This window comes from Notamacropus eugenii, chromosome 7 (genome assembly GCF_028372415.1).
Source record: "Notamacropus eugenii isolate mMacEug1 chromosome 7, mMacEug1.pri_v2, whole genome shotgun sequence".
Classification (NCBI taxonomy): Eukaryota; Metazoa; Chordata; class Mammalia; order Diprotodontia; family Macropodidae; genus Notamacropus; species Notamacropus eugenii.
In genome coordinates this window covers 17,030,557-17,056,582 of record NC_092878.1, presented here as the reverse complement: position 1 = coordinate 17,056,582, position 26,026 = coordinate 17,030,557, and the positions used below count along the sequence as shown (strand labels likewise).

At 37.4% G+C, this 26,026-nt stretch overlaps 2 protein-coding genes across 2 annotated transcripts; both read left to right on the top strand.

Moving 5' to 3' along the window:
- Positions 1–15,762: 15,762 nt before the first annotated feature.
- Positions 15,763–16,716, top strand: LOC140514634 (olfactory receptor 4F6-like). The gene has a single exon (XM_072625130.1). The coding sequence runs from the start codon at positions 15,763–15,765 to the stop codon at positions 16,714–16,716; it is 954 nt and encodes a 317-aa protein (XP_072481231.1).
- A 7,866-nt stretch (positions 16,717–24,582) lies between these two features.
- Positions 24,583–25,524, top strand: LOC140513264 (olfactory receptor 4F6-like). Its single transcript, XM_072622787.1, has one exon. It carries the CDS (start codon positions 24,586–24,588, stop codon positions 25,522–25,524), a length of 939 nt encoding a protein of 312 aa, XP_072478888.1. The 5' UTR covers positions 24,583–24,585.
- Positions 25,525–26,026: the final 502 nt, after the last annotated feature.

Below are 26,026 nucleotides of genomic sequence, written 5' to 3'. Positions count from 1 at the left end.
TAAGGTAGGTTTTCATACCAAATTGAGTGTGCATATTATTGTTTCCTTGAATCAAATGTTATGAGAGTAAGCTTCACTTTTTCCCTCTCACCTCCCTCCTTTTCCCCTCCATTGAAAAGGCTTTTTCTTGCCTCTTTTCTGAGAGATAATTTGCCCCATTCCATTTCTCTGTTTCTCTCTCTCCTCTCTCTCTTCTCTTTCTCTCTCTGTGAGTGTGTGTGTGTGTGTGTGTGTGTGTGTGTGCGTGCGTGTGTGTGTAATCCCACCAACTACCCTGGTACTGAGAAAAGTTTCAAGAGTTACAAATATTATCTTTCCACATAGAAATGTAAACAGTTCAACTTTAGTAAGTCCCTTGTAATTTCTCTTTCCTGTTTACTTTTTCATCCTTCTCTTGATTCTTGTGTTTGAATGTCAAATTTTCTTTTCAGCTCTGGTCTTTTATCAAGAATGCTTGAAAGTCCTCTATTTCATTGAAAGACCACTTTCCCCCCTGAAGTATTATACTCAGTTTTGTTGAGTAGGTGATTCTTGGTTTTAATCCCAGTTCCTTTGACTTCTGGAATATCACATTCCATGCCCTTCCATCCCTTAATGTATAAGATGCTAGATCTTGTGTTATCCTGATTGTATTTCCACAATACTCAAATTGTTTCTTTCTAGCTTCTTGCAGTATTTTCTCTTTGACCTTGGAACTCTGGACTTTGGCTACAATGTTCCTAAGAGTTCCTCTTTTTCTATCTCTTGTAGGAGGTGATTGGTGGATTCTTTCAATATTTATTTTGCCTTCTGATTCCAGAATATCAGCGCAATTTTCCTTGATAATGTCATGAAAGATGATGTCTAAGCTCTTTTTATGATCATGGTTTGTAGTCAGTCCCATAATTTTTAAATTCTCTCTCCTGAACCTCTTTTCCAGGTCTGTTGTTTTTCCAATGAGATATTTCACATCATCTTCTATCTTTTCATACTTTTGCTTTTGTTTTGTGATTTCTTGGTTTCTCATAAAGTCATTAGCTTCCATCTGTTCCATTCTAATTTGTAAAGAACTATTTTCTTCAGTGAGCTTTTGAACCTCCTTTTCCATTTGGCTAATTCTGCTTTTTAAAGCATTCTTCTCCTCATTGGCTTTTTGAACCTCTTTTTCCAATTGTTAGCCTATTTTTATAGGTGTTATTTTCTTCAGCATTTTTTTGAGTCTCCTTTAGCAAGCTGTTGACTCAGTTTTCATGATTTTCTTGCATCTCTGTTATTTTTGTTTCCAATTTTTCCTTCACTTCTCTTACTTGACTTTCAAAATCCGTTTTGAACTCTTCCATGGCCTGAGACCATGGAATATTTGTTTTGGATGTTTGGAACACAGAAGCCTTGACTTTTATGTCTTTCCCTGTGGGAAGCATTATTCTTCTGGGAGAAGATACCTGTTCACCAAGATAGTAACCTTCTATGGTTTTATTTTTTTTCCCCTTTTTGGGCATTTTCACAACCAGTTACTTGACTTTTGGGACTTGTAAGATCTCAGTTCCTCCAAGGTGGTGCAATCATGGGAGAGGATTTTGCTTCCTGGTCTGGCTCCAGGCTGAGATTCAGATTATCTTCTCAATTCCCCCAGGGGCTTTACCATGAGGCCTCCAAGAATGGATGTCTGCTGCAGCCTGACATTGGAGCCGCTGCCACATGGGGCTAGAGCTATGGGGGGACCCTGCTCCCTTCTCAGCCAGCTGAAAAAGCCCTCTGACTGACCTTTGATGCCTGTGGATTGAGGGATCTGCGAACCACTGCTGCTGCGGCTGGGGATTCCACCCCCAAAGCCTGGTCTGGTCCTCCTCCCAGCTGTGCTGAGTGATCAAGACTGGGCCATGCTCTGCTCTGCATCAGGTGCCACAGACCTTTCCCACTGGCCTTCCAGGTCACCCTGGGCTAGAATTCTCCTCCACTCTATCATTCTATGGCTTGTACTGCTCTCGAATTTGTTGAGCATCATTCTTTACAGGTATTTTATAGGTTGTGGAGGAAGAGCTAGAGTATGTGTGTCTTTCTACTCCACCATCTTGACTCCCTGAGCTGAGTCTTGAAGGAAGGTAAGCATCTTCAGACACAGAAATGAGCATTTTTTTTTTACCACCGAGAATATCTTTATAATCTAAACATGCAGTGAATTCAATATCACGCTATTTCTTAATCCCGCCCCCTCCCAAGTGACTCAGCACAGCAAAGCGGAATCTTAAAAGTTCTCCAACAAGGAGACTGTTGTACATATATTAAGATTTGGAATCTTCATTTTATCAATTATGTTAATAATTAAGATCATTAAGATTAAGGAATATGAAAAACATTAAAAAGAATTTTCTAACTCCACGTTGCCTAGTTGATTCACCTCAGGAAATGGCAATCAACATTGTATACAACCTTAGCTTGACATTTCTAGCTTTTTCAGGCTGTCAGGCAGAGTATAGTGGATCACTGATCTAGGCTACACTCTAAAAGAACTTCAGTGCTTCCTTTACAGAGAAAGGGAAACCCTTTTCCCCAGTGTGGCAGATAGTAGCAGAGAACACTCAGATGACTCTGAAGAGACTGAATAGTTAAAGACCAATGGAAAACAACTCTAACCATGAGAAGATTTGAATGGAGACAACATTACGCTCAGTGAAGAGACAGATCATCTAGCAGAGAGCAGCAAGATTATATCATCAGAGGTCGTTACTGGTTCAGCAGCACTGAAGTTGCCATATGTGTACCCTGGCCAGGACATATACACTGGTCAAGTGTTTCTGCCATGTGTCTCTTCCTACATATTCTTTATCCACATGCATTGTCTACTTGTATTCCTTCAAAGTTAGTTACATGTTATATGTTAGTTACATGTGACCTCATGTATCTGCATAGGTGCCCTTCCTTATGGGTGATGGTGTAGCCTGTAAGAGAGTGTACACTATGGGAAAATATGAATGACCCTTTTCTTGCTTCTTAACTTGTTATATTGTTTGGTTATAGGTCTTTGCTTTGAGCTAATGTATTCTTTCTGGTTGTCACAATAAAAGTAATATGTTGTAGAAGCTTCATGAGCTATGGTTTTGAATGGGCACTGATCCACAAAACACCTTGAATGAGGTGAAAGGTTCTTTGGGTTGGAGAGACCTGTGTGGAGGCCTTGAACCCTACATAGTCTAACAATAAATCCAGACCCTTCTCATCAAAACATGTATAAGTGAGCATCACTGTAATTCTTCCTGTTGGGTCATTTTAATATTAAATTTGGACTGAGTATTTTTTTTAATACTACAAACTCATTTTATTCTTTCTTATCCTTGTGGACTCACAAGTCACTTTTCAAAATGAAGTCTATGAATACAGTGTTCCGTTAAAATATGATGCCAGATCTTATGTCTATTTTGGGCAATTTCCTCCCCTCCCAATAGCATAAACCAATTCAACATAATTAGAGTAGATTATTCTCCTGGCTCTGCCATTTACCACTTGTATCACCCAGGGTCAGTCACTTAACCTTTCTAATATCTTTCACCTCTCAATCTATTCATTTATAATCCTACGTAGTCAGTTTTATCTTTCCTTAGCTTAGATAAGTCTTCATATCAATCCATGTTAAACCATGCCCATCATTATTATTGTCAGAAACAAATGGCCCATCAAGTTTATAAACATTTATTAAGAATCTACCAGGTACCAAGTGCTGGAGATATAAAGAAAGGCAAACAAAACAGTCTTTGCTCCCAAGGAACTTACATTCTAATGAGGGAGACAATATGCAAGCAACTGCATATTAACAAGTTATATACAGGATATATGAAAGAATCTCAGAGGAAAGGCATTAAGGTGTGTTTGTCTTTGGCATTAAGGTAAACAGAACCAGGAGAGGTTTCTTGTAGAATGTGGGACTTTATCTGAGACTTGAAGAAAACCGGGGAAGCCAGGTGGTAGAGATGAGGAAGGAGAGAAGTCCAGGCACAGGGCACAGTCAGTGAAAACATCTAGAGTTAGGAACTATAGTGTTGCCTGTGAGAAACAGCAAGGTGGCCAGCATCACTGAATCTTAGAGTATAGGGAAGGAAGTAAGGGTGAAGACTGGAAAGGTAGGAAGGGGTCAGGTTATGAAGGGCTTTAAAAGACAAAGAGATAATTTTGTATTCTCTCCTGGAGAACAGGGAGCTACTGGGGTTCACTTAATAGGGCATTTGGATAACATGGTCAGACCTACACTTCAGGAATATCAACCTGGAGCGGGAGAGAGAGACTTGAGGTAGGCTGCAATAGCCCAGGTATGAAGTGAGAAGGCCATGTACCAAGGTGGTGGTAGTGTCAGAGGAGAGAAGGGGCCATATATGAGAAATGTTATGAAGGTAGAAACAATAGAATCTGGCAATAAATTAGACAAAGGAGGTAAGAGAGAGAGTTAGGAGTTGAGAATGACATCCATCTAGGTTGGTAGCCTGGGTGATTGAAAGAATAGTGGCACAGTAATAGGGAAGTTACTCTTGATTTGACTGCCATTTAACCCTATACTTGCACAGATATGGTATGAAGCTTTCTTTATCCCCTTTAAGAGTGTCTCATGAGCTTACATTGTTATGGAATTTTTTTTATGGATAATTTTAATTAATGTCATTCTAGAATGAGACCAGGAGAGGCAAGTAAATTACTCTCTGACACAGGAATATGTTTTAACCCTGTAGCTTCTCAACCTAGCTACCAAGATAAACTTTAAATGGATAAGACTTAGGTATCAAAGGTCCCATTATGAATAAATTAAGGAATAAGGAAAAATTATCTATTAGATTTATTAATAGATAAAAAGTTTATGACTAAAGAAGGGATAAAGAATACCACAGAAGATAATTTTGATTACATAAAATAAAACATTTTTACACAAAATCCAAGAAAGCTGAAATAAAAAGGGAAATAATTAACTAGAAACTTGAAGCATCTCATTTCCAAGATATATAAGGAACTGATTGAAATTTATAAGAATAAGAGCCCTTTCCCAACTGAAAAATGATCTAAGGATATGAACAGGATGTTCTCAAGGGAAGAAACCCAGGCTATCTATAGCCATATGAAAAACATTCCAAATGATTGTTAATTAGAGAAACACAAATTGAAGGAAATCACACCTACTAGAGTGGCAAAGACAGCAAAAAAAGAAAATTAACAAATAATGGAGGGGCAGTGGGGAAAATAGCCAGGATGTTCTAGAGCCACTTGAAAGTGGAAGGTGAATTGTTGAATTTTTAGTGTGAATATTTATCCTTCAGAAATTTGCACTTCCTACAAGTTAGGGCTTGATTTACTGTTTTTTTGACTGTCTAGAAATAAGAAAGTATTAATATGAAATTTAACTTAAAATAAATGCATACATTATCTCTCTTCTCCCCTCCCCCAATCTGGTTATTAGACATTTACCACAGCTTATGAGAAGTCCAGCAGAGGACTCAGAAAATATAGTCCTTATCAGATTGGAGGCCTGCTTACTACAAGCTAATAACAATAATGGACATCATTTATCTCACTTGAACCTCATAATACCTCTTGAGAACAGGCACACTATGCGCTATTATTGGAGCTATGAATGAGTACAATCTATCTTGAAAACAATTTGGAGTTATCCAGGAAAAGTTACTAGCCAGTGAGTGCCATTTGTTTCTGTAATACTTTTGCTAGACCTATACCCCCAAAACATCAAAGAAAGAGAAAAAAAAGCTATATACATACATACATACATACATACATATATATAAATATATATATATATATATATATATATATATATATATATACATATCACAAAAATCTTTCTGTGTTTAAAAAGAACTGGAAACTAAGGTGATGTCCATCAATTATGGAATGGCTAAACAAATTGTGGTATATGAATGTAACAGAACACTATTTTGCTGTATGAAAGGAGGAAAAAAGATGATTTCAGTGATTTATGGAAGGCTTTTATGAACTAATGTACAGTGAATTGAGCAGAATCAGAACAATTTATACCATAACATCAACATTATAAAAGCTAATAATTTGGAAGACTTGTATAAGCTAATAAAGACCGAAATAAGCAGAACCAGGAGAGTAACATACCAAAACAGTAACACTATAAAAATTATTTTGAAAGCCATATGAACTCTGAACAGAGCAATGATCATCCATGAGTCTAGAGGACAGATGGTGAAGCATGGTATCCATTTCCTGACAGAGAAGTGATGGACTTACGGTGAAGAATGAGACATATATTTCTTTTCCTCACAGTCAATGAGGGAATTTGTTTTTCTTGAGTATGGATATTTGTTAAAAGGATTTTGTTTTGTTTTGTTTTTCAGTGGGGGGATGGGAGATAGAGAGATAAATAGATTTCTGCTAATTAAAATATTTAATAAAAGAACTAAAGATACTTTAGACACTACAGTTAAATGACAATGATGTATCTGACTCATTTAATTTTTGATAAAGTTGATATGATACTTATCCTTACACTTTAGCTTGTCTTAATTTCCTTCTTGGATCTTTTCAATGTCTCTTAAAGGAGTATTTTGTGCCTACTTTCATCCTATAAATATGGCAATGATCATCAGCCAAAACACATTTCTGGTCCATCTGGTTCCTCATAAGTAGGTTGATTGTTTTAATATAGTTTTAAGTGGCAAGAAAATAGTAAAGTACAGCGATTTTATCAGGGTTCTTCCTTGGTAATGATTTAGTGCGTTTTACATTCAAAAATGTCCTAAGAGATATAGGAAGATAGTAAGGGAGTATTAGATACTGTCTTTGACCTCAAATATTTGAGAGAAAATGCCAATCAATAAAAATCAAAATAAGAAAATATAAGCTTTCTCATATATGCTTTATCAAAGACAGCTTTATCTTGTCTCAGTTCATTCAAACTGTATGTGATAGAAATGGAAGTGAGTTTTAAAGATCATATGACATTGTTTTTTTCCCACTAAGTTAATACCTTTTATTTATACTTTAAAAACCAGCATCTTTTCCTAGTATATAAATGAAATGTGACACTGTCTTGTCCCATGAAGCAATGAATATAAGGAATTCATAGAAATGACAAAAGACACTTATATTCACACAGATGCAGAAGGAAGAGAGTGGAACCAAGGGAAAAATTCACATGCAGTGTCCACAGTAATCTAAACAAAACCAAAAGTGGCTTATTATTATTTTTAAAAAAGCAATGAACATATTTCTGCAAAGCTTTTCCCTGACTTCTTCACAATGTATTGGGACTCATTTCTTCAAGTTGCCAAATACAACTCTGTTCACTTCTCATTATGTACATATTAAGTGACTTAAGTATTTATATCCAGAGAAAGAACTGATAAATAAAAATTTTACATATATATACATATATATTTACACCTATTTGTGTGTAATGGCATTCATCTCTAAGATGGGAGAGAGAAAGAAGAAGAAAAAGACATTTACATAATAACTTTCTTTTTTTTTTATTTAACTTTTAACATTTATTTTCACAAAATTTTGGGTTACAAATTTTCTCCCCTTTTATCCCCTCCCCACCCCCAAACCCAAGCATTCTTATTGCCCCTGTGACCAATCTGCTCTCTCCTCTATCCTCCCTCCCTGCCCTTGTCTCCGTCTTCTCTTTTGTCCTGTAGGGCCCGATAGCTTTCTTGACCCCTTAATCTGTATTTCTTGTTACCCAGTGGTAAGAACATTACATTTGATCCTAACACTTTGAGTTCCAACTTCTTTAGCTCCCTCCCTCTCCACCCCTTCCCCTTGGAAGACAAGCAATTCAATATAGGCCAAATCTGTGTAGTTTTGCAAATGATTTCCATACTAGTTGTGTTGTATAGGACTAACTATATTTGCCTCCATCCTATCCTGTCCCCCATTACTTCTATTCTCTTATGATCCTTTCCCTCCCCATGAGTGTCGACCTCAGATTGCATTCTCCTCCCCATGCCCTCCCCTCCATCCTCCCCCCCATCCTGCTTGTGCCCCTGTCCCCCACTCTCCTGTATTATGAGATAGGTTTTCCTATCAAAATGAGTGTGCATTTTATTCTTTCCTTTAGTGGAATGTGATGAGATAGACCTCATGTTTTTCTCTTGCCTCCCCTTTTTATCTCTCCACTAATAAGTCTTTTGCTTGCCTCTTTTATGAGAGATAATTTGCCCCATTCAACTTCTCCCTTTCTCCTCCCAATATTTCTCTCTCACTGCTTGACTTCATTTTTTTTTTAAGATATGATCCCATCCTCTTCAATTCACTCTGTGCACTCTCTCTATGTATGTGTGCGTGTGTGCATGTGTGTGTGTGTGTACTCCCACCCAGTACCCAGATACTGAAATGTTTCAAGAGTTACAAATATTGTCTTTCCATGTAGGAATGTAAACAGTTCAACTTTAGTAAGTCCTTTATGACTTCTCTTTGCTGTTCACCTTTTCATGGTTCTCTTCATTCTTGTGTTAGAAAGTCAAATTTTCTTTCCAGCTCTGGTCTTTTCATCAAGAATGCTTGAAAATCCTCTATTTCATTGAAAGACCATTTTTTCTCCTGAAATATTATACTCAGTTTTGCTGGGTAGGTGATTCTTAGTTTTAGTCCTAGTTCCTTTGACTTCTGGAATATCCTATTCCATTCCCTTCGATCCCTTAATGTAGAGGGTGCTAGATCTTGTGTTATCCTGATTGTATTTCCACAATACTTGAATTGTTTCTTTCTAGCTGCTTGCAATATTTTCTCTTTCACCTGGGAATTCTGGAATTTGGCCACAATGTTCCTAGGAGTTTCTCTTTTTGGATCTCTTTCATGTGGTGTTCTGCGGATTCCTTGAATATTTATTTTGCCCTCTGGTTCTAGAATCTCAGGGCAGTTTTCCTTGATAATTTCATGGAAGATGATGTCTAGGCTCTTCTTTTGATCATGGTTTTCAGGTAGTCCCAGAATTTTTACATTGTCTCTCCTGATTCTATTTTCCAGGTCAGTTGTTTTTCCAATAAGATATTTCACATTATCTTCCATTTTTCGAATCTTCTCGCTATGTTCTGTGATATCTGTCTTTCTCATAAAGTCCTTAGCGTCCATCTGTGCCATTCCAGTTTTGAAAGATCTATTTTCTTCAGTGAGCTTTCGAATCTCCTTTTCCATTTGGCTAATTCTGTTTTTGAAAGCATTCTTCTCCTCATTGGCCTTTTGAACCTCTTTTGCCAATTGAGTTAGGCTAGTTTTCAAGGTGTTAATTTCTTCAACATTTTTTTGGTTCTCCTTTAGCAGGGAGCTGATCTGCTTTTCATGCTTCTCTTTCATCCCTCTCATTTCTCTTCCCAGTTTTTCCTCCACCTCTCTAACTTGATTTTCAAAATTCTTTTTGAGCTCTTCCATGGCCTGAGCCCATTGGGTGGGCTGGGACACAGAATCCTTGATTTCTGTGTCTTTGCCTGATGGTAAGCATTGTTCTTCCTCATCAGAAAGGAAGGGAGGAAGTGTCTTTTCTCCGAGAAAGTACCCTTCAATAGTTTTATTTCTTTTCCCTTTTCTGGGCATTCTCCCCAGCCAGTGGCTTGACCTCTGAATATTCTCCTCACACCCACCTCGCCTCCTGGTCCTCCCAGCCAGCGTTTGGGGACTGAGATGCAAATGCTGCTTCCCACCTTAGGGCTTTTGGCAGGGGCAGGGCTGCTATTCAGTGTGAGAATTAAGTTCAGATGGTCAGGTCGGGGCAGGGCTGCCTCTCAGGCACAGTTCCCTCAGGGGGTTTATGCACAGACCTTCCACAATGGATCTAGGCTCCCGCTTGGGGAGCCCCTGTCTGCAGCCACCTCTCAGCTTCTATCTTCCGGGGGGGGGGGCGAGCCATGGGGGCACCCCACTCCCCTCTCGACCCGCCGAAGAGACTCTCTCACCGACTCTCGTCACCTGTGGGTGGAGGGGCTTGTGCTGCCCCTGGAGATCCCATCTCTGAAGCCTGCTTGGATCTGTACCTCTCGGAGCAGCAGCCGCCGCAGGTCTGGGCTGGGCTCCGCATCTGCAGCGTGACGGACCTTTTGCGAGAGGTTTGCAGGTCCCTCTGTGGGTGGAGGGACCCGCGTGGCCGCAGGATATCCCGTCTCCGTAGCCCGCTCGGATCTTTTCCTCACGGTGTCGCGGCCGCTGCAGGGCTGCACTCAGCTCCCAGTCCCGGTGCCCAGTCCACAGCGCGAGGGACCCCCCGCGAGAGGTTTGCAGGTCTCTCCGGAACAGCAATCTCCCTCGCTCCAATATTCCGTGGCCTCTGGGTGCAGAATTCACTGTGAGTTGGTCCCCTCTAGCCATTCTGTGGGTTGTGGGTTTGGAGCTATGTGTATGTGCGTCTTTCTACTCCGCCATCTTGGCTCCGCCCCCCCACATGATAACTTTCTTATATGTTTAAGAGAAAAAACAAGTTATACAATATAGTTTCATGTGCAATAATCTTCTTTATTACACTGTGTTATGGAAATGTTTGTTTTATTCAATAAAGAAAAAAATAAAGAAGTACTACCAACAATTGTCTTTTATACAATACTTTAAAGCCTACAAAGTGTGCATCCTCTTATTTGAACCTCACAGCAATGTGCTGAGATAAATACAAGTGTCCTTCTTCCCATTTTACAGATGAAGAAATTGAGACTCAGAGACATTAAATGGCCATGATCATACAAATAGTAAATGTCAGAGGTGGGATTTTTACTCTTTACTCCAAATCCAGAACTCTACAAACTGCTTAGCAACCAATCATTTATTTTCATTTAGTTGCTATATGTATTTATCCCCCAAATAGATTTGGTCATGTTTTGCCCTTCACATTGTAGATTGTTCATTAAAGGATCAATATGCTGTTTCTTTTCCTATCTTTTCATCTGTAACTTTGGGGAAAGCAGATTAAAATTTCTGGGTGTAAGATAATTTTCATTCTTCTTTTTTGAAAGTAGGCTTTTAAAAAATAATCTTTAGGAATTCTTCCTCAGTCACAGCCACCAGGAAAGATTTAAAAATTGACACACAAAATTGCAGAAGATTATTTGTTTAGTAGTTTCCACTCCCATCCTCTTTCCCTCAGGTGACCTATTATGTACTTCTTCCCTTGACTGTTCTGGTCAAAACAATATGATCCAAGGAGACAATTCCCTTGGTCAAGGAAGCTCAAGTTAGCCATCCCTGTCTCTGCACTTACCAGAGTGGCTACTTAGTTGTTTTGTCTCCTATGGGAGCATTTTATATGGGTCTCTGTGCAGGATGAGCTGTTAGAGATCATTCAGCTCCTGGATTATGCTGCTGCCTCAGCATAGGTAGGTTTGAAAAGTGGATATAAAGTGACCGCAGAAAGAATAATTTCTTCAGATTTCAGTGGTAGAGAGACTGTCCCAGAAGAACATTTGCACAAATGAGTGGGATACTGGTTTTTAAGTGGTAAAAATGACATGTAGGAAGGATCTGAGTACCACAAAAGAATAAATGTGAAGTATTCTAGAATGTAGAGAAGGGTAAATATTGTGTGAAATGACCTTTGGTTTTTACCCAGGGCCAGGGACGCAAGACACACACCCACCATGTAGGAGTAAGTGTGGAGTTATTGGTATGAATTAGGTCAAGCACATGAGTGGGATATAAATTCAAGAATTTGGCTATTTAGTCATAGTTATTTACTTGCTGCCTATAGCAAACATACATTAAAATTCTTTATTATGCATTTGACAAGCATCAATAAACATGAACAATTCCACATACAAAAAAGAAAAAATAATACATGAAATTGTGATTTTCTATTATATATGGCTTTAGGATATGTTATAGTTAGCATTGTAATATGAAGACTGCTATCACTATCTGTATCCCCTTAGAACTTTCAAAATGCTTCATAGACTTTTTCTTCTTTTCTTTGTTTTTGGTGCCATCTTTACTATCCTCCCTTTTATTCCACCCTCTAAATAAAAGCCCTCCCTTAAACCAAATAAGTTTAATAAAGCCAAAAAAATCATACCTATTGGCCAATTCTGAAAATATATTCCTCATTTCTCCTCCACTAGTCCATCACCACTTTGATGAGAATTGGGAAAGGTATCAGTTTTTGTGGAAGTGTCATTGTTTAATCCAGTTTAAGATAAGCTTAATTTCTTTGCTATTATTATAATTTCCTTATTATAACAGGATTTTGAGAAAGCAACACATTTTGTTACTTGCTCTACTTCCAAAATTATTTAAAAATCAGATGTAAACAGTTAATCTGTTCCCTTAAAGTTAAAGGGAGTAGGACATAGTGTTAGTATTCTTAGAAAACCTAGTAACAGCATAGGATAGAGAAGGTCTGTCTGGGAAAAATTCTAAAGTAAAAATACTCATGCATCTCTGAAACTGACAGGGAACAATACAGCTCTGGTAACAATAATAACATGAATAAATGCAAACAAAAAAGTCATGACATTGGCATACTTTACAAAAGGGGATAAAGATTTCTGCTGGCATGTTTTGCAAAGCTTTATTGAAATATTATTTGCAATTTGTGTCATCACAATTTAGAGAGGTAAATTTGATAAACATCAATATGCATGAGTATTTCGAAATACAAAGAACAGAAAAAATATGATAGCATATAAATGTGTGAATCTCTATTATGTATAATTTGTTTTTTAAAGCATATATATTAATTAAATTTAACAATTAAACCATTAACCATTTATCTAACATAAACATTATCTTCAGTACCAATGCTATCCTGATTGTTTGTGATTTCATTTTCCTAAAATTTCTTCTATTTGCTTCTTTGGAGAAGGTTCAAAAGTAGACTAACAAACTTGATTGAAAGAGTGGAATGTAAATTCTCGGAGAGAGGTCTTGAAAGAAATGGAGTTGTAGAATATTGAGAAGAGAACATTATGGGGTGATTGCTTATTTATGACTGTAAGTATATGGATGATTAGAATGAGAGGAATGCTGCTCCCTTGCTCTTCATGATCATAGAATAACAAATAATAGGAAATGGGCTTAAATTAAAGCGGAATAGACTTAATTTGAACATAAGGGAAACTTTTTGACTGTTGGAGTGAACAAGCACAGGTTTTTTACATACCAAGTGAGGTATGTAATTGTCAGTCCTTGTAGCCTGAGGAAGATAAAAGATTAAAAGCTCTTCCACATATAGTGGAAGACAGGGGCTGGACCACATGATCTTTTGAGAGTTTTTCTAGAATGATAATTCTGAGCTCAGAATATAGGTAATTTATTTCATTCATCATCATGTTGGTTGTGAATCTGTTACAAGATGCTGACCATTTCTTTGAAAAATAGAAGTTGGGACCCCAAAGAATGAGTCCTGGAGAAGCAGGTGTGCCATTTTTATCATGGCCATTTGACTAGGTAAAAAATAATGTACATAACAAATGAAAAGTCCCTTGAGTAGATACAAATGCCATATTCTAAAGGTGGAGTGTTTTGAATCGAGGTTTGTTCCATTTGCTTCTCTCTCTCTCTCTCTCTCTGTCTGTCTCTCACTCCCGTATTTATCATGCTTTGCTAAAATTCCTATCTCCTTTCTTTTGGATTTGAGACAACCACACCCATGTACTGTTATGACAGAAAGAGATTATCTAAATTATCTAAATTCCAGGAAACCACATAGTTGAATAATAGCTGAGTGGGGAGAAAATCCTGAGTGTCCTGAGTTCCAGTGCAGTCTTCTTGCATAAAGCATCCTTCTTCATTAGGTAGTTATAGCCAAGCATATCTTAGAGATGTTCCCAGTAATTATTCTACATGTGGTGGTTATATGGTGGGCTCCTGTTTATATGTGAAAAAAATAGGAAAAGATGAGGGTTGAAATGGAGAATGATATATTTCTCTTCCCAGAAGTTTCTGACTGTGTGCCAGGTAAATGTAGGGTAAAGTGACAAATTTCTGCCCCAAAGAGCAGATCAAAGATTTAGGTGAATCCAGTGAAACCCGTGTCCCATGACTATGTGAATACTGCTTTTGTGAAAAACCTATCTGACTGGTTTATGAACTGTGAAAAAACATCTCTCTCTTCACTGTTTCATTTTAGACAGCTCAACCATTCCCTTAAACCATCTGATTTGCTTCCAATGACTTCTCAAAGGGTGATTTGCTGCTACTGATGATATTAAAAAGTATGCCTTGTTTTGTTAATACAATTCTGGAATGGTCACAGATTTATTTGGAGGAATTGTAATATCTTTATTAATTATTTCTATACATGAACATTCCTCATAATATTTGCTAGAATTTTCATCTAATTTCTATGAAATGAAGCAAAAATTCAATTAAATAAATGTAACAGGTATTTATTTTCTCATAAACATTTCAATAGATTTAGAGTATGAAGGAATCAAGATATGAACTAGTCCATCACCCTTCACTTTATATATAAAGAATATTAGTCTTTGTAAGATTAAGTGACTTGCCTGAGGTTACATGGATAGTTAGTACCAGAACTAGGATTTGAATTCAAGGAATCTTTATGTCCAAGTCACTGTATCAGATGCTGGGGACACAAACATGACAAATAACACAGTCCTTGTCCACAAGGATTTTATAGCATACTAGAAAATTATGCTAATAAACAGTTATTTCCCTCCATATTGTCTCTTTACATCCTTTAAAATATGTAAATATTAAGTAATAAGTGCATTAAGAGCTAATAAAAATTCCTACTCTGGTATAGTGACACAAGAGTTGGTGTCAAGAAGACCAACTCTTGCAGAAAGCATCATCCTTCCTTTGGTAGTTTTAGCCAAGGATATCTTAGAAATGATCCCAGTGATTGTTCTACATGTGATGGTTATATGGTAGGCTCCTGTTTATACAATTAATTTTCACCTAATTTCTATGAAATGAAATAAAATTCAATTAAATAAATGTAACAGGAATTTCTTTTCTTATAAACATTGCAATAGATTTAAAATAGGAAGGGATCTTCTACACGAACTAGTCCAACACCCTTCACTTTATACACACAGAAAATTATGTAGTTAAATGTAGATATATTTTATATACTATGTATAAGGGAGAAACTTAAGTGAATGGCTTTTTAAAAAGCAAATTTGTTTGTGTCACCCAATCTGTGTTCCTCCCCTCTCAGCTACATAAGAATAATTTTATAATTTTATAAGATGAATACTTGGAAGGAAATCACATTCAATTGTGAGTTTGAGTTCTGTTGTATTTACTCATCACAGCATCCTTACTTAATACTTATAATACTCTACCATAGATTCATGGATTGTGAAAACACTTATTTGGTTGTATGAAAAAATAATGTGACATTTGACTTAAAATTTAGAAACTGCTGAATATACACACAGATAATAATTATAATATTATATTGTAATGTTATTATAATTGCCACAGATTTTGATGCAGCTAGATAGCATAATGGATAGGACAGATCGTAGGATTAGGAGTCAGAAAGAACTGAGTTTAAATTCTAAATCAGAGTTTACCAGCATCTCTCATCACAGTGATGGTTTTATTCTTTAACCTTATTCTTTAAATCTTTTATTATATGTGGCCATTTGACACGTCAATACATAAAGTATTGTGTCACACAATCTCTCTGTTCCAATTTCTTCCTTTGCAATATGAAGCGAATAACATTTATTATTTATCATTATGTATAATACATTTGTATATGATATATTAATTTTTATTATTAAAGTCACATCAATATTACCTATTATTATTCTTCCTTTTTTGTCTTTCTTCTTCAGGTAATATTGCCACCAGATGTGTTCATTGGGGTCAATGGATGAAGGGAATCATTCTGCAGTATCTGAGTTTGTGTTCCTTGGACTCTCTGATTCATGGGAGATCCAACTTCTTCTCTTCCTGTTCTCCTCTGTGGTCTATGTGGCAAGTATTCTGGGAAACCTGCTCATTTTGCTCACTGTGATTCTTGATCCTCACTTACACTCTCCTATGTACTTTCTGCTGGCCAACCTGTCTTTCATTGACTTGGGATTTTGTTCCATTGCAGCCCCTAAAATGATTTGTGATCTTTTCAGGAATCACAAAGTCATCTCCTTTGGTGGCTGTGTTGCTCAGATTTTCTTTAGTCACGCTTTTGGTGGTGTTGAGATGGTGTTGCTCATTGCCATGGCCTTTGACAGATATATAGCTCTGTGTAAGCCTCTCCACTACTTGACCATTATGAACCCAAGAATGTGCATTCTACTTTTGATTTTTGCCTGGATCACTGGGGTCACTCACTCAGGTGTCCAACTGGCTTTTGTTGTGGACTTGCCCTTTTGTGGTCCTAATGTATTAGACAGCTTTTTCTGTGACCTTCCTCAGTTCATCAAACTTGCTTGTACTGATACCTATAGACTGCAGTTTATAGTTACTGCTAATAGTGGATTCATTTCCCTGGTCTGCTTCTGTGTATTGATCATTTCCTACATCTTCATCTTAGTCACTGTATGGAAACATTCTTCAGGTGTTTCCTTCAAGGCTTTCTCTACTTTGGCAGCTCATATTACTGTGGTGGTTTTGTTCTTTGGTCCTTTGATTTTTTTCTATACATGGCCATTCCACATATCAAATCTGGATAAATTTCTTGCCATCTTTGATGCAGTTCTCACTCCGTTTCTGAATCCAGTCATCTACACCTTCAGGAACAAAGAGATGAAGATTGGAATGAAAAGAGTGTGTAACAGGCTTGTGAGTTTCAGGAAGTTCTCTCAAGTGCTCTGTGGGTAAAGACTGCAGATCCTTATTGTCTCTTAGAGTATAAATTATCTTAGAGATAAAAGATATCATTGGACTTTAAAAGAAAAATTCATTTTTATACACCATGCCTTCATGTGTTGAATCTAAGCAAAAGGTTATTGTAGTCGAGTTCATTTCTTCAGTAAATTAGACGCGATACACACCTCAATCCACAAATTCTAATGGCCCTGTTCTCAGTATGCTGACAAGGAGAAGTGATATGAATGTATCAAGGGCTGGAAATGAATGTTACTTATTTTTGTCATCTGTATTTTTTCCCACAACATTCATTTTTTATTGTATATTATATTCATATATACTGTCGTCAGTCTGTCTCACCATCCAATTCCTTTCATTTCACAAGCCTTCATTAAGCAATATATGCAGGACATTGTACAAGACCCTGGAGACACAGAGAAAAAAAACCCCCAGACCCAATCCTTTTTGTGATCTAGTCAATACCATGCTAGAGCTAGTCACAAAGCTCAAATATTTCCACAGGTGGATATTCCCTGTATAAACCTGGGAATGTTGCTTAACTTTCCTTAGCCTCAGTTTCCTTATCTGTCACAGAGAGATTAATAATAGTGTCTACCTCATGTGAACCTTAAATGAGACAATATATTTGAAGACAATATATACGTATTTATATACTGACCACACTTTAAAGCATGATGTAAATAAGATCTATTATTTTTGTTATGATTATATATAATTATAATAGAATTATATCATAGAGAACATATTATACCCAATAATATATTACAGAATATTATAAACTAAATAATATATTATACAATACAATTATCATATAATTCTAATATAGTATTAATTATATTAGCTATATCATATGATAATGACACAATTATAATGGATCATATGATATTATATTCTAACCTTCTGAGATCACTATCTGTTTGCTTTCTTTTTTTTCACATTGCCTAGATTTTAGTACCTGCTGTGTCATATAATGATTGTGTGAGCCTGGGCAAGAAGGGAACAGAATAAACATTCATTAAGTGCCTACTGTATATCACTGGGTTAAATGCTTTACAAACAGTGTTTCATTTGATCAAGGTCACTTAACCCCTCAGTGCTCAGGCAGCTTTTTAGTAAGTTGTAGTACAACTATTGTTCTGCATTGGCAGAGGGAATTTGCATATTGGGATTTTCCTGTGGATTGGGTCCAATAAATGAATTCCTGGATCTTGTTAATTCTCAACTGGACTGTATTATATCTTCATTCCCTGAACTTTCTATCCATAGCTACTTATTTGGTAAGCATGGGTTAATGAAAAGAACTGAACGTAGGACTGGGAGACCAGAGTGTAAGTCCCAGTTACAACTCTTGCTAGATCTGTGATCATGTCAAGTCATTTAAGCACTGAGACATTTTACGCTCATCTGAAAATAAGAATAACAAAGCTTGTACTACCTACTTCATGTGGTTTTTGTAATGGAAGCAGATTGTCAAAGTTGTGTTTTTATGATAAATTCCATTCTAAATGGTTAAAATTCCATAAATAAAGTGTTCCATTGTGGACATTGTCATTTTTTCCCTTGTATAATAACTTGTCCATGTGCATAAGTGAGGTGAAGTGAATCGCCGTCTTATCTTTATTCTCTTCTGATTTATTCTTTGGACACTGGCCAGATTACTTGTTCTAGGGTACAAGACAAATTCCCCAAATACTGGCTAATTTAGGAGAGTTTTTCTGTGATAGTCTACATCCTCTTTTTAATGTATATTTAAAACCATTACTTCATCAGCTATGGATTTGATAAGATTGATTATCTTTTATAGCAGTGATTTCTAAAATTTTTGACTATTCACCCCCTTAGCAAAATATTTTTGAACATGAAATCCCAGTAACAGTGTAATGGGAGGTAGTTTATCCCAATTGGCATACTTGGGGTTTTCTATGTTGGTTTTCTTGACACAGGGGTGTTTTAGAGCCCCTTTCTACCAATGTGGTGGCACAATACTGGGCAAATGGTAAAAATTCTACAACTATGCAGGTGGCCAGAATGGGGTTTTTTGTCTGGGAAGCCTCAGGAATGGTCCTAACTTTCTCATAGATGGTTATTGATTAATTATTATCAGGTTAAGGACAGAAATAGGAGAAGGCATCAAGATGATAGTAGATGACAGATGGGGGAGAGAAGTTCATAGTCTCCAAGGAGTATGGAAGAGTGAACCTGATCTGGGTCTCTTTCTTCACCTGGAAGCCTAGTAAAGGTCAAAGAATTAAGGAAGGGTGAGTGGTGGTTCCCTGAGGGTAGAAAGCATGGGTTGGTGGCCAGGCCTGGGCTTGGTTTTGATCCAGGGTTGCCTACAGGGAGCAGCCCTGTTTTCTTCTTCTGAGATTGTTAGTAGAGGAGTGGAGGTAAGACATTGCATATTATGACAAGTTTACTTAACTGCTGTCTGCCTCAGTTTCTTCATCAGTAAAACCAGGACTCTGAATGCCAAAGAAAACATTTTATATTTGCTTGTGGAGGCAATAGGAAGCCACTGGAGTAGGGAGGTGACATGATCAGACCTTCATTTTAAGAAAATCACTATAGTGGCTGAAGGGAGATTGGATTTGAATGGGGAAGACTTGAGGTATGCAGACCCACCAATAAGCTATTACAGTAGATCAGATATCAAGTGATGAAGGTCTGCACTAGAGTAGTGTCAGTGTCAGTGACATATTGGGAATGTATTGCAAAGGTGAAATTGACAGGCCTTGGCAACAGCTTGGATATGGGAGGGGAGAAGCGATAGTGCAGAATTCAGGATGATTCTTAGGCTGTGAACCTGAGGGACTGGGAAGACAGAACTGACCTCTATAGTAATATAAAAGATAGGAGCAGGGAAGGTTTAGTGTAAAAGATCAATGATGTCTATTGTGGATATGTTGAGTTCAAGATGTCGAGTTTGAAATTTCTGAATGGCAGTTTGGAGATGTGATATTGGGGCAGGAAAGGTAGATCTGGGAATCGCCAAAAAAATGATCATCATGAAATCCATGGGAGCTGATGAGATCACTATGTGAATTAGTATAAAGGGAGAAGAGAAGTGGACCCAGGACAGAAACATGAGGGACACTTACAAGTTAGAGGGCATGATCTGGAGGAGGATCCAGCAAAGGAGAGAGAAGAAGTGGTTAAATAGGCAGGAGGAAGACCAGGAAAGAATCGTGTCCTAGAAACCTAGAGAGAAGGAATGTTAAGGAGGAAAGAGTGATGAAGAGTGTCAAAGACTGCAGAGAAGTCAAGGAGAATGAAGAGTGAGAAAAACCACTGGATCTGGATCTGGCAACTAAGAGGTCATTATGAACTTTGAAGAGAGCAGTTTTGGTGGAATGATAAGGCCAGAAGTCAGATTGTAAGGGATTAAGTAGCAAGTGAGAGGAGAGAAAATAGAGGCACCACTTATAGGCAGACTTTATGAGGAATTTAGCTACAAAGCGCAAAAGAGATATAGGACATTAGTTATTAGGGATGGAAGGATTCAGTAAGGATTTCTTCAGGATAAGGGAGATACAGACATGTTTATAGGCAGTAGGAAAGGACCCAATAAAGAGAGAGGAAGAGATTGAAAATAAGTTAAAAAGTAGGTATGATAGAGGGGATAATCTGATGTAGGAGTATGACAGAAGGAGCAGTCTATTTCAGGACATGAAATGGAATAGGATCACTTGGCTAGGTAGAGGAGTTAGCCTTGATAAGGAATAAGGTCACTTCATCATGTGACAAAAGGCACCTGAGAGACGTTAGATGAGAAATTGGTGAGAAAAGGGAGTTCACAGTGATTGATCTCCATTTTTTTTCTGCAAAATATGAAACAAGTGTTCTCAGTTGAGAGTCTGGGGTGGGGGAACCATGGAAGGTTTAAGGAACAATGAAAACTTTGGAATAGCTGATGTGTAGAAGGGGATAGTGAGTTAATTAGGTAGTAATAGTAGGATTGCCTAACAGCAATAAGGACCCAGTTGAGGCTACATAACATAAATTTGTAGTAGACCCAGTCAGAATGGCTGCATGATTTTTTCCATCTTTGTTCAGCAGCACTAAGGAGATAAATCATAGCAGTGAGTCAAAGCTAAGACTTGTTTGGAGGTCATCCATAATAAGATAAATGGGCTAGGGATTTAAGAGATTACTAAATGCTTGATATAAGTTAAGGATATGGGCAACTAGGTAGTGCAGTAGACCTGAAATCAGGAAGACTCATCTCCCTGAGTTTAACCACATAAAAGCACAATATTAGAATAATGATGGTTATCACATTATTTCTATCTGAACTTCATCAATAAAATGAAAAGAATGAGAGAACAACCAGAATAACAACGCTTGTACATCTTTAAACTTTGCAAAGAATTTTGGGTACATTGTCTCTTTGAACCTGACAACAACCCCCGTGATATGTACCACTGATACATTCTACAAGTGGGCCATGTAGGTATTCTATAACTATCATTGGTTTCATCTTTCCCATTTTGTTTATGAGTAATCTGAAAGTCAGTGAGGCTAAAGGGTATGTCTATGGTTATCCAGGGAGTAAATGTTAGAGGTAGAATTTGAATGCATGTTTTCTTGACTTCAAGTCTCGGCAAACTATAAATAGCTCAACAACCAGTTCTGCTTGTTTTTGTTTAGAAGACACACATATTTTTTCCCCAAATATATTTGTGGATGACATCTTCCCTCTCACCTTTACAGAACTTTCCTCCAGTGATACTTCTTGCTTCTCTGTTCATCTATAGATTTGGGGGAAGCATATTAAATTTTCTGAAAATAATCAAAATAGTTTTCACACATTTTCCTTCAAAGAGGACATTTTTTACAATCCCCTGATTCCTTTTCAATCCCAGCAGCCACCAAGAATGATCTAAATGCTGACACACAAAATTACAAACGATTATTTCCTGAGGTATTTTCCATTCACTTATCCTTGCCCCCTTTCCCTCAGGTGGCTCATTATCTTTTTCTCTTGGCTGTTTGGGCCAAACCAGTAAGATTCAAGAGGATAATTCCCTTGGTCAAATGAGCTCAGACCTTGTCTCTACGCTCAGCAGGGCTGCTAATTAGCTGCCTTTTCTCCTATGACAGCATTTTATGTGTTTTTTTTTCGTGCTGGATGAACTGTTGGATATTGAGTATGATTTTGCCTCAGCACAGGTAGGTGGAGGCGATGGATGTAAAGCTGATCACAGAATGAATAGATTTCCCCAGATATCAGTGACAGACTTATGGTTACAGAATTGCAATTTTTAGAAATGAATGGGATGCTGGTGTTTAGACAGGAAGGATGAAGAGGATCTGAATTCCATAGTAGAATAAATATGAGATGTTCTAGGCCATAGGGAAGGCAAAATATTCTTTGAAATGATTCTTGGTTTTTAACCCAGAGTTTTTAACTCAAGACAAAGATCCACCACATAGAAGTGAATCTGGAATTAGCACTACGGATTAGGTCAGTCACAAGAATGGGATGTAACATTCAGGAATTTAATGTTTTAAAATGTCTAATTACACTTTAACTTTTCACACAAGGAAATATTCTCTTCAAATCCCTGTCCCTGTAGTGAAACAAAATGGGAGAAAAAAGGAACAAAGGTTTTGTTGCCCCGAATAATGATTCATTTTTTAATTTTTAATTTCCTTTCCTGAAGAAAATTAACCACAGGAAGGTGTGAAGAAAGGTCTTTTTATTATGTGCTTTACCTCTGATGTTACTTAAAGATCAGATGTATACATTTAATCTGATGCAATAAAAAGACTTTCAGTTTGGACCAGTACAAATTCTTATTCCTGGGTACAAGTCCCCATGGAATAGGATAAAGGTCTAGTTGGGAATTAATCTTTTAAAAAAAGTCACCAGGGTATCTTTCAGACTAACAGTTAGTAATGTAATGACTGATCCTATGCTATGAACAAAGGGAAAACAATAATAAGCATATTATTATTAATCCTTCACTAATTTTTCTAGTACCAGTCATTGCAATTTAGAGATCATGTGGATAGGGTTTAACAGGAAAGTGACAAAAGTGATATGGTAAAAACCTGCAGAGTACTGGATTTCTCAGAAAAGGGAAGACCTTTTGGGGTAGCTAGTGGCACAATGCCTAGAATGCTGGGCAGGCAGAAAGACCATTTCTCTGAGTTTCAATCTGGCATCAGAGACTTCCTAGCTACGTGACCCTGGGAAAATCACTTAAGCTGTTTGTCTCAAGTTTCTCCTCTGTAAAATGAGGTGGAGAAGGAAATGACAGACTACTCCAGTCTCATTGCCAAGAAAACCCAAAATAAGGTCACAAAGAGTTGAACATGACTGAACAATATGAAGGACTTTTAGACTATTGGGGTAATCAAACACTCATATGATGTGCTAAGTGAGGCAGTGAATTCTCAATTCCTATAGCTTGAAGAAGAAAACAGAAGATAAATATATCCTGAAAGGTTTAAATATGGTAGAAGACAGGGAGGAATTGGTTCAGATGATCTTTTGAGTTTTTTGTAGAGTGACAATTCTGAACAGGAGTATTGCTCATCTCCATTTTGTCACTGTTACTTTGGCTATAAATCTGTTATAGGAGACTGATCAATTTCATTGCGAGAAAAATGAAATAGGACTCAAGAGAGTGAGTAATAGAGAAATAGGGTTACCTTTTTCATCCAAGTGATTTAATCAGATAACGGAAACCATGGATATAACGCATGGAAAATCCATGAAGTCCCTGGAGAACCACAGAACCAACTACTCCCTGATCTAACCATTCTTATCTATTATTTGTTCTTGAGGACAAGATCCTTCCAGGTCATCTAGTCTAATCCTTCTCTTATTGACTGTGAGAAAATTGAAGTCAAGGGAAATTGATTGACTTGCTCAAGGTCATGAGAGTATCCAGTATCAGCGGCAAGATTTGATCCTTGGTTCTGTAACTAGAGCCCGTACTCCTTCTACAATCTGATGTTGCCTTTTCATCAGCCTTAAGTCCACTTTCAAAGGACAAAGATTTGCCAGCACTGAAGATATTTAAAGTCATGTAAAAGAGTGATGTATTTATTTTGAGCAAACACAATTTCTTCATCAAGTATTTTGATATGTTGATATTCCCTTCATCATCCCCCGAATTTTCACTCACAACCTTTATCCATAACATTAAGTCAAATTCATTCAAACAAATTCAATTAAGCAATAAACATTGATTGAGCAATCTTTAAGTGTAAAGCAATGAGATGGATGCTGGGGATGCAAAGATGATCAATGCCAATGTCCTTGCCTTGGAGATCTTACAATTTAGTGGAATATCTGACAACCAAGCAGTATTTTCCTCTACATGGTCTTCCTCATATCCTCTAAATTCTGTAATCATAGTAAGTAATGCATGGTTTCAGCTCTGATAAAATAGTCCCTGTTGTGATGCACTGAATAGAACACAGGAGACAGAAGCAAGTATGTCAAGGGTCAAATTCTATCTCAGAAACTTACTAGCTCCAATAGTGCAATTACAAGAGTCAATTTTCTTATTTGCATTCAAGTTCTCTCTACCATCTACATTAGAGATATCGTATAACCTTCTCAAGAGAACACTTGAAAGGTAATTAATTACATTTAATTGAGAATTAATTGAGAATTCAATTGATTATAAGTTCTACTACCTTTACTAAACCGAAGTTCCTTTGTTCTCCCACTTTGTTTCACTACAGAGATGGGAATTTTGAAGAGGACATTTCCTTGTATGAAAGGTGAAAGTGTAATTAGACAAAACACAGACACTGAACAATACAGAGAACTAATCTTCTAGTCTGATATTTTTATTCTCCTCCTTCAGGTAATGTCACTACCAGCTGTGTTCACTGGAGTCAATGGATGAAGTGAATCATTCTGCAGTATCTGAGTTTGTGTTTCTTGGACTTTCTGATTCGTGGGAGATCCAACTTCTCCTCTTTCTGTTCTCCTCTATGGTCTATGTGGCAAGCATTCTGGGAAACCTGCTCATTTTGCTCACTGTGATCTTTGATCCTCACTTACACTCTCCTATGTACTTTCTGCTAGCTAACCTGTCCCTCATTGACATGGGAGGTTCCTCCATTGCAGCCCCTAAAATGATTTGTGATCTCTTCAGGAAGAACAAAGTCATCTCCTTTGGTGGCTGTGTTGCTCAGATCTTCTTTAGTCATGCTCTTGGTGGTGTTGAGATGGTGTTGCTCATTGCCATGGCCTTTGACAGATATGTAGCTATATGCAAGCCTCTCCACTACCTGACCATTATGAACTCAAGAATGTGTATTTTACTTTTGATTCTTGCCTGGATCACTGGGGTCACTCACTCAGGTGTCCAACTGGCTTTTGTTGTGGACTTGCCCTTTTGTGGTCCTAATATATTAGATAGTTTTTTCTGTGACCTTCCTCAGTTCATCAAACTTGCCTGTACTGATACCTATAGACTGCAATTCATGGTCAATGCTAATAGTGTATTCATCTCCCTGGCCTGCTTCTGTGTATTGATCATCTCTTATATCTTCATCTTAGTCACTGTACAAAAACATTCTTCAGGTGTTTCTTCCAAGGCTCTCTCTACTCTGGCAGCTCATATCACAGTGGTGGCTTTGTTCTTTTGCCCACTGATTTTTTTCTATATATGGCCTCACCCCATCTCCCATCTGGACAAGTTTCTTGCCATCTTTGATGCAGTTCTCACTCCTTTTCTGAATCCAGTCATCTATACATTCAGGAACAAAGAGATGAAGGTGGGAATGAGGAAAATGTACAGTAGGCTTGTTCTCTTAAAGAAATTCTCTTAAATGCACCTGGGTCAAAACCATGGATCATGAGACTCTTCAGTCTGGAGGAATGAAAGACTGTGCCATTGAACTGGAAGAGATAAATTTATGTCACAGAATGTGTCTTGATTTGTTGTATATAACCAGAAATTCATTATCCTCAAGATTTTGTAATTTCAGCTAATTAAAGCTGTTATAATAATAATAGCTTACATGTATATAGTGCTTATAGTGTGCCAAATCCTATGTTAGGTGCTTTGAAATAATTATCTCAAAGAAGGCCTGGGAGGTCAAAAGGTGCTATATACCTATTATCTCCATTCCCCAGTTGAGGAAACTGAAGGTATGGTTAAGCAAGTTGCTCATTACCACCCAGTTATTAGATATCTGAATGTACGGATGAACTTATGCCTTTGTTCCTGACTCCAGGATGAATCTCCTCTCCACTGGACTACCTAGCTGCCCCATAAGCACTAAACTTCTGTCATCCTGTTCCCAGAATCTTGCCAAGGAGAAGTCATCC

Bases quoted from the DNA above. Each gene is read 5' to 3' on its own strand.
- LOC140514634 (XM_072625130.1), top strand. From the start codon at position 15,763: ATGGATGAAGGGAATCATTCTGCAGTATCTGAGTTTGTGTTCCTTGGA.
- LOC140513264 (XM_072622787.1), top strand. From the start codon at position 24,586: ATGGATGAAGTGAATCATTCTGCAGTATCTGAGTTTGTGTTTCTTGGA.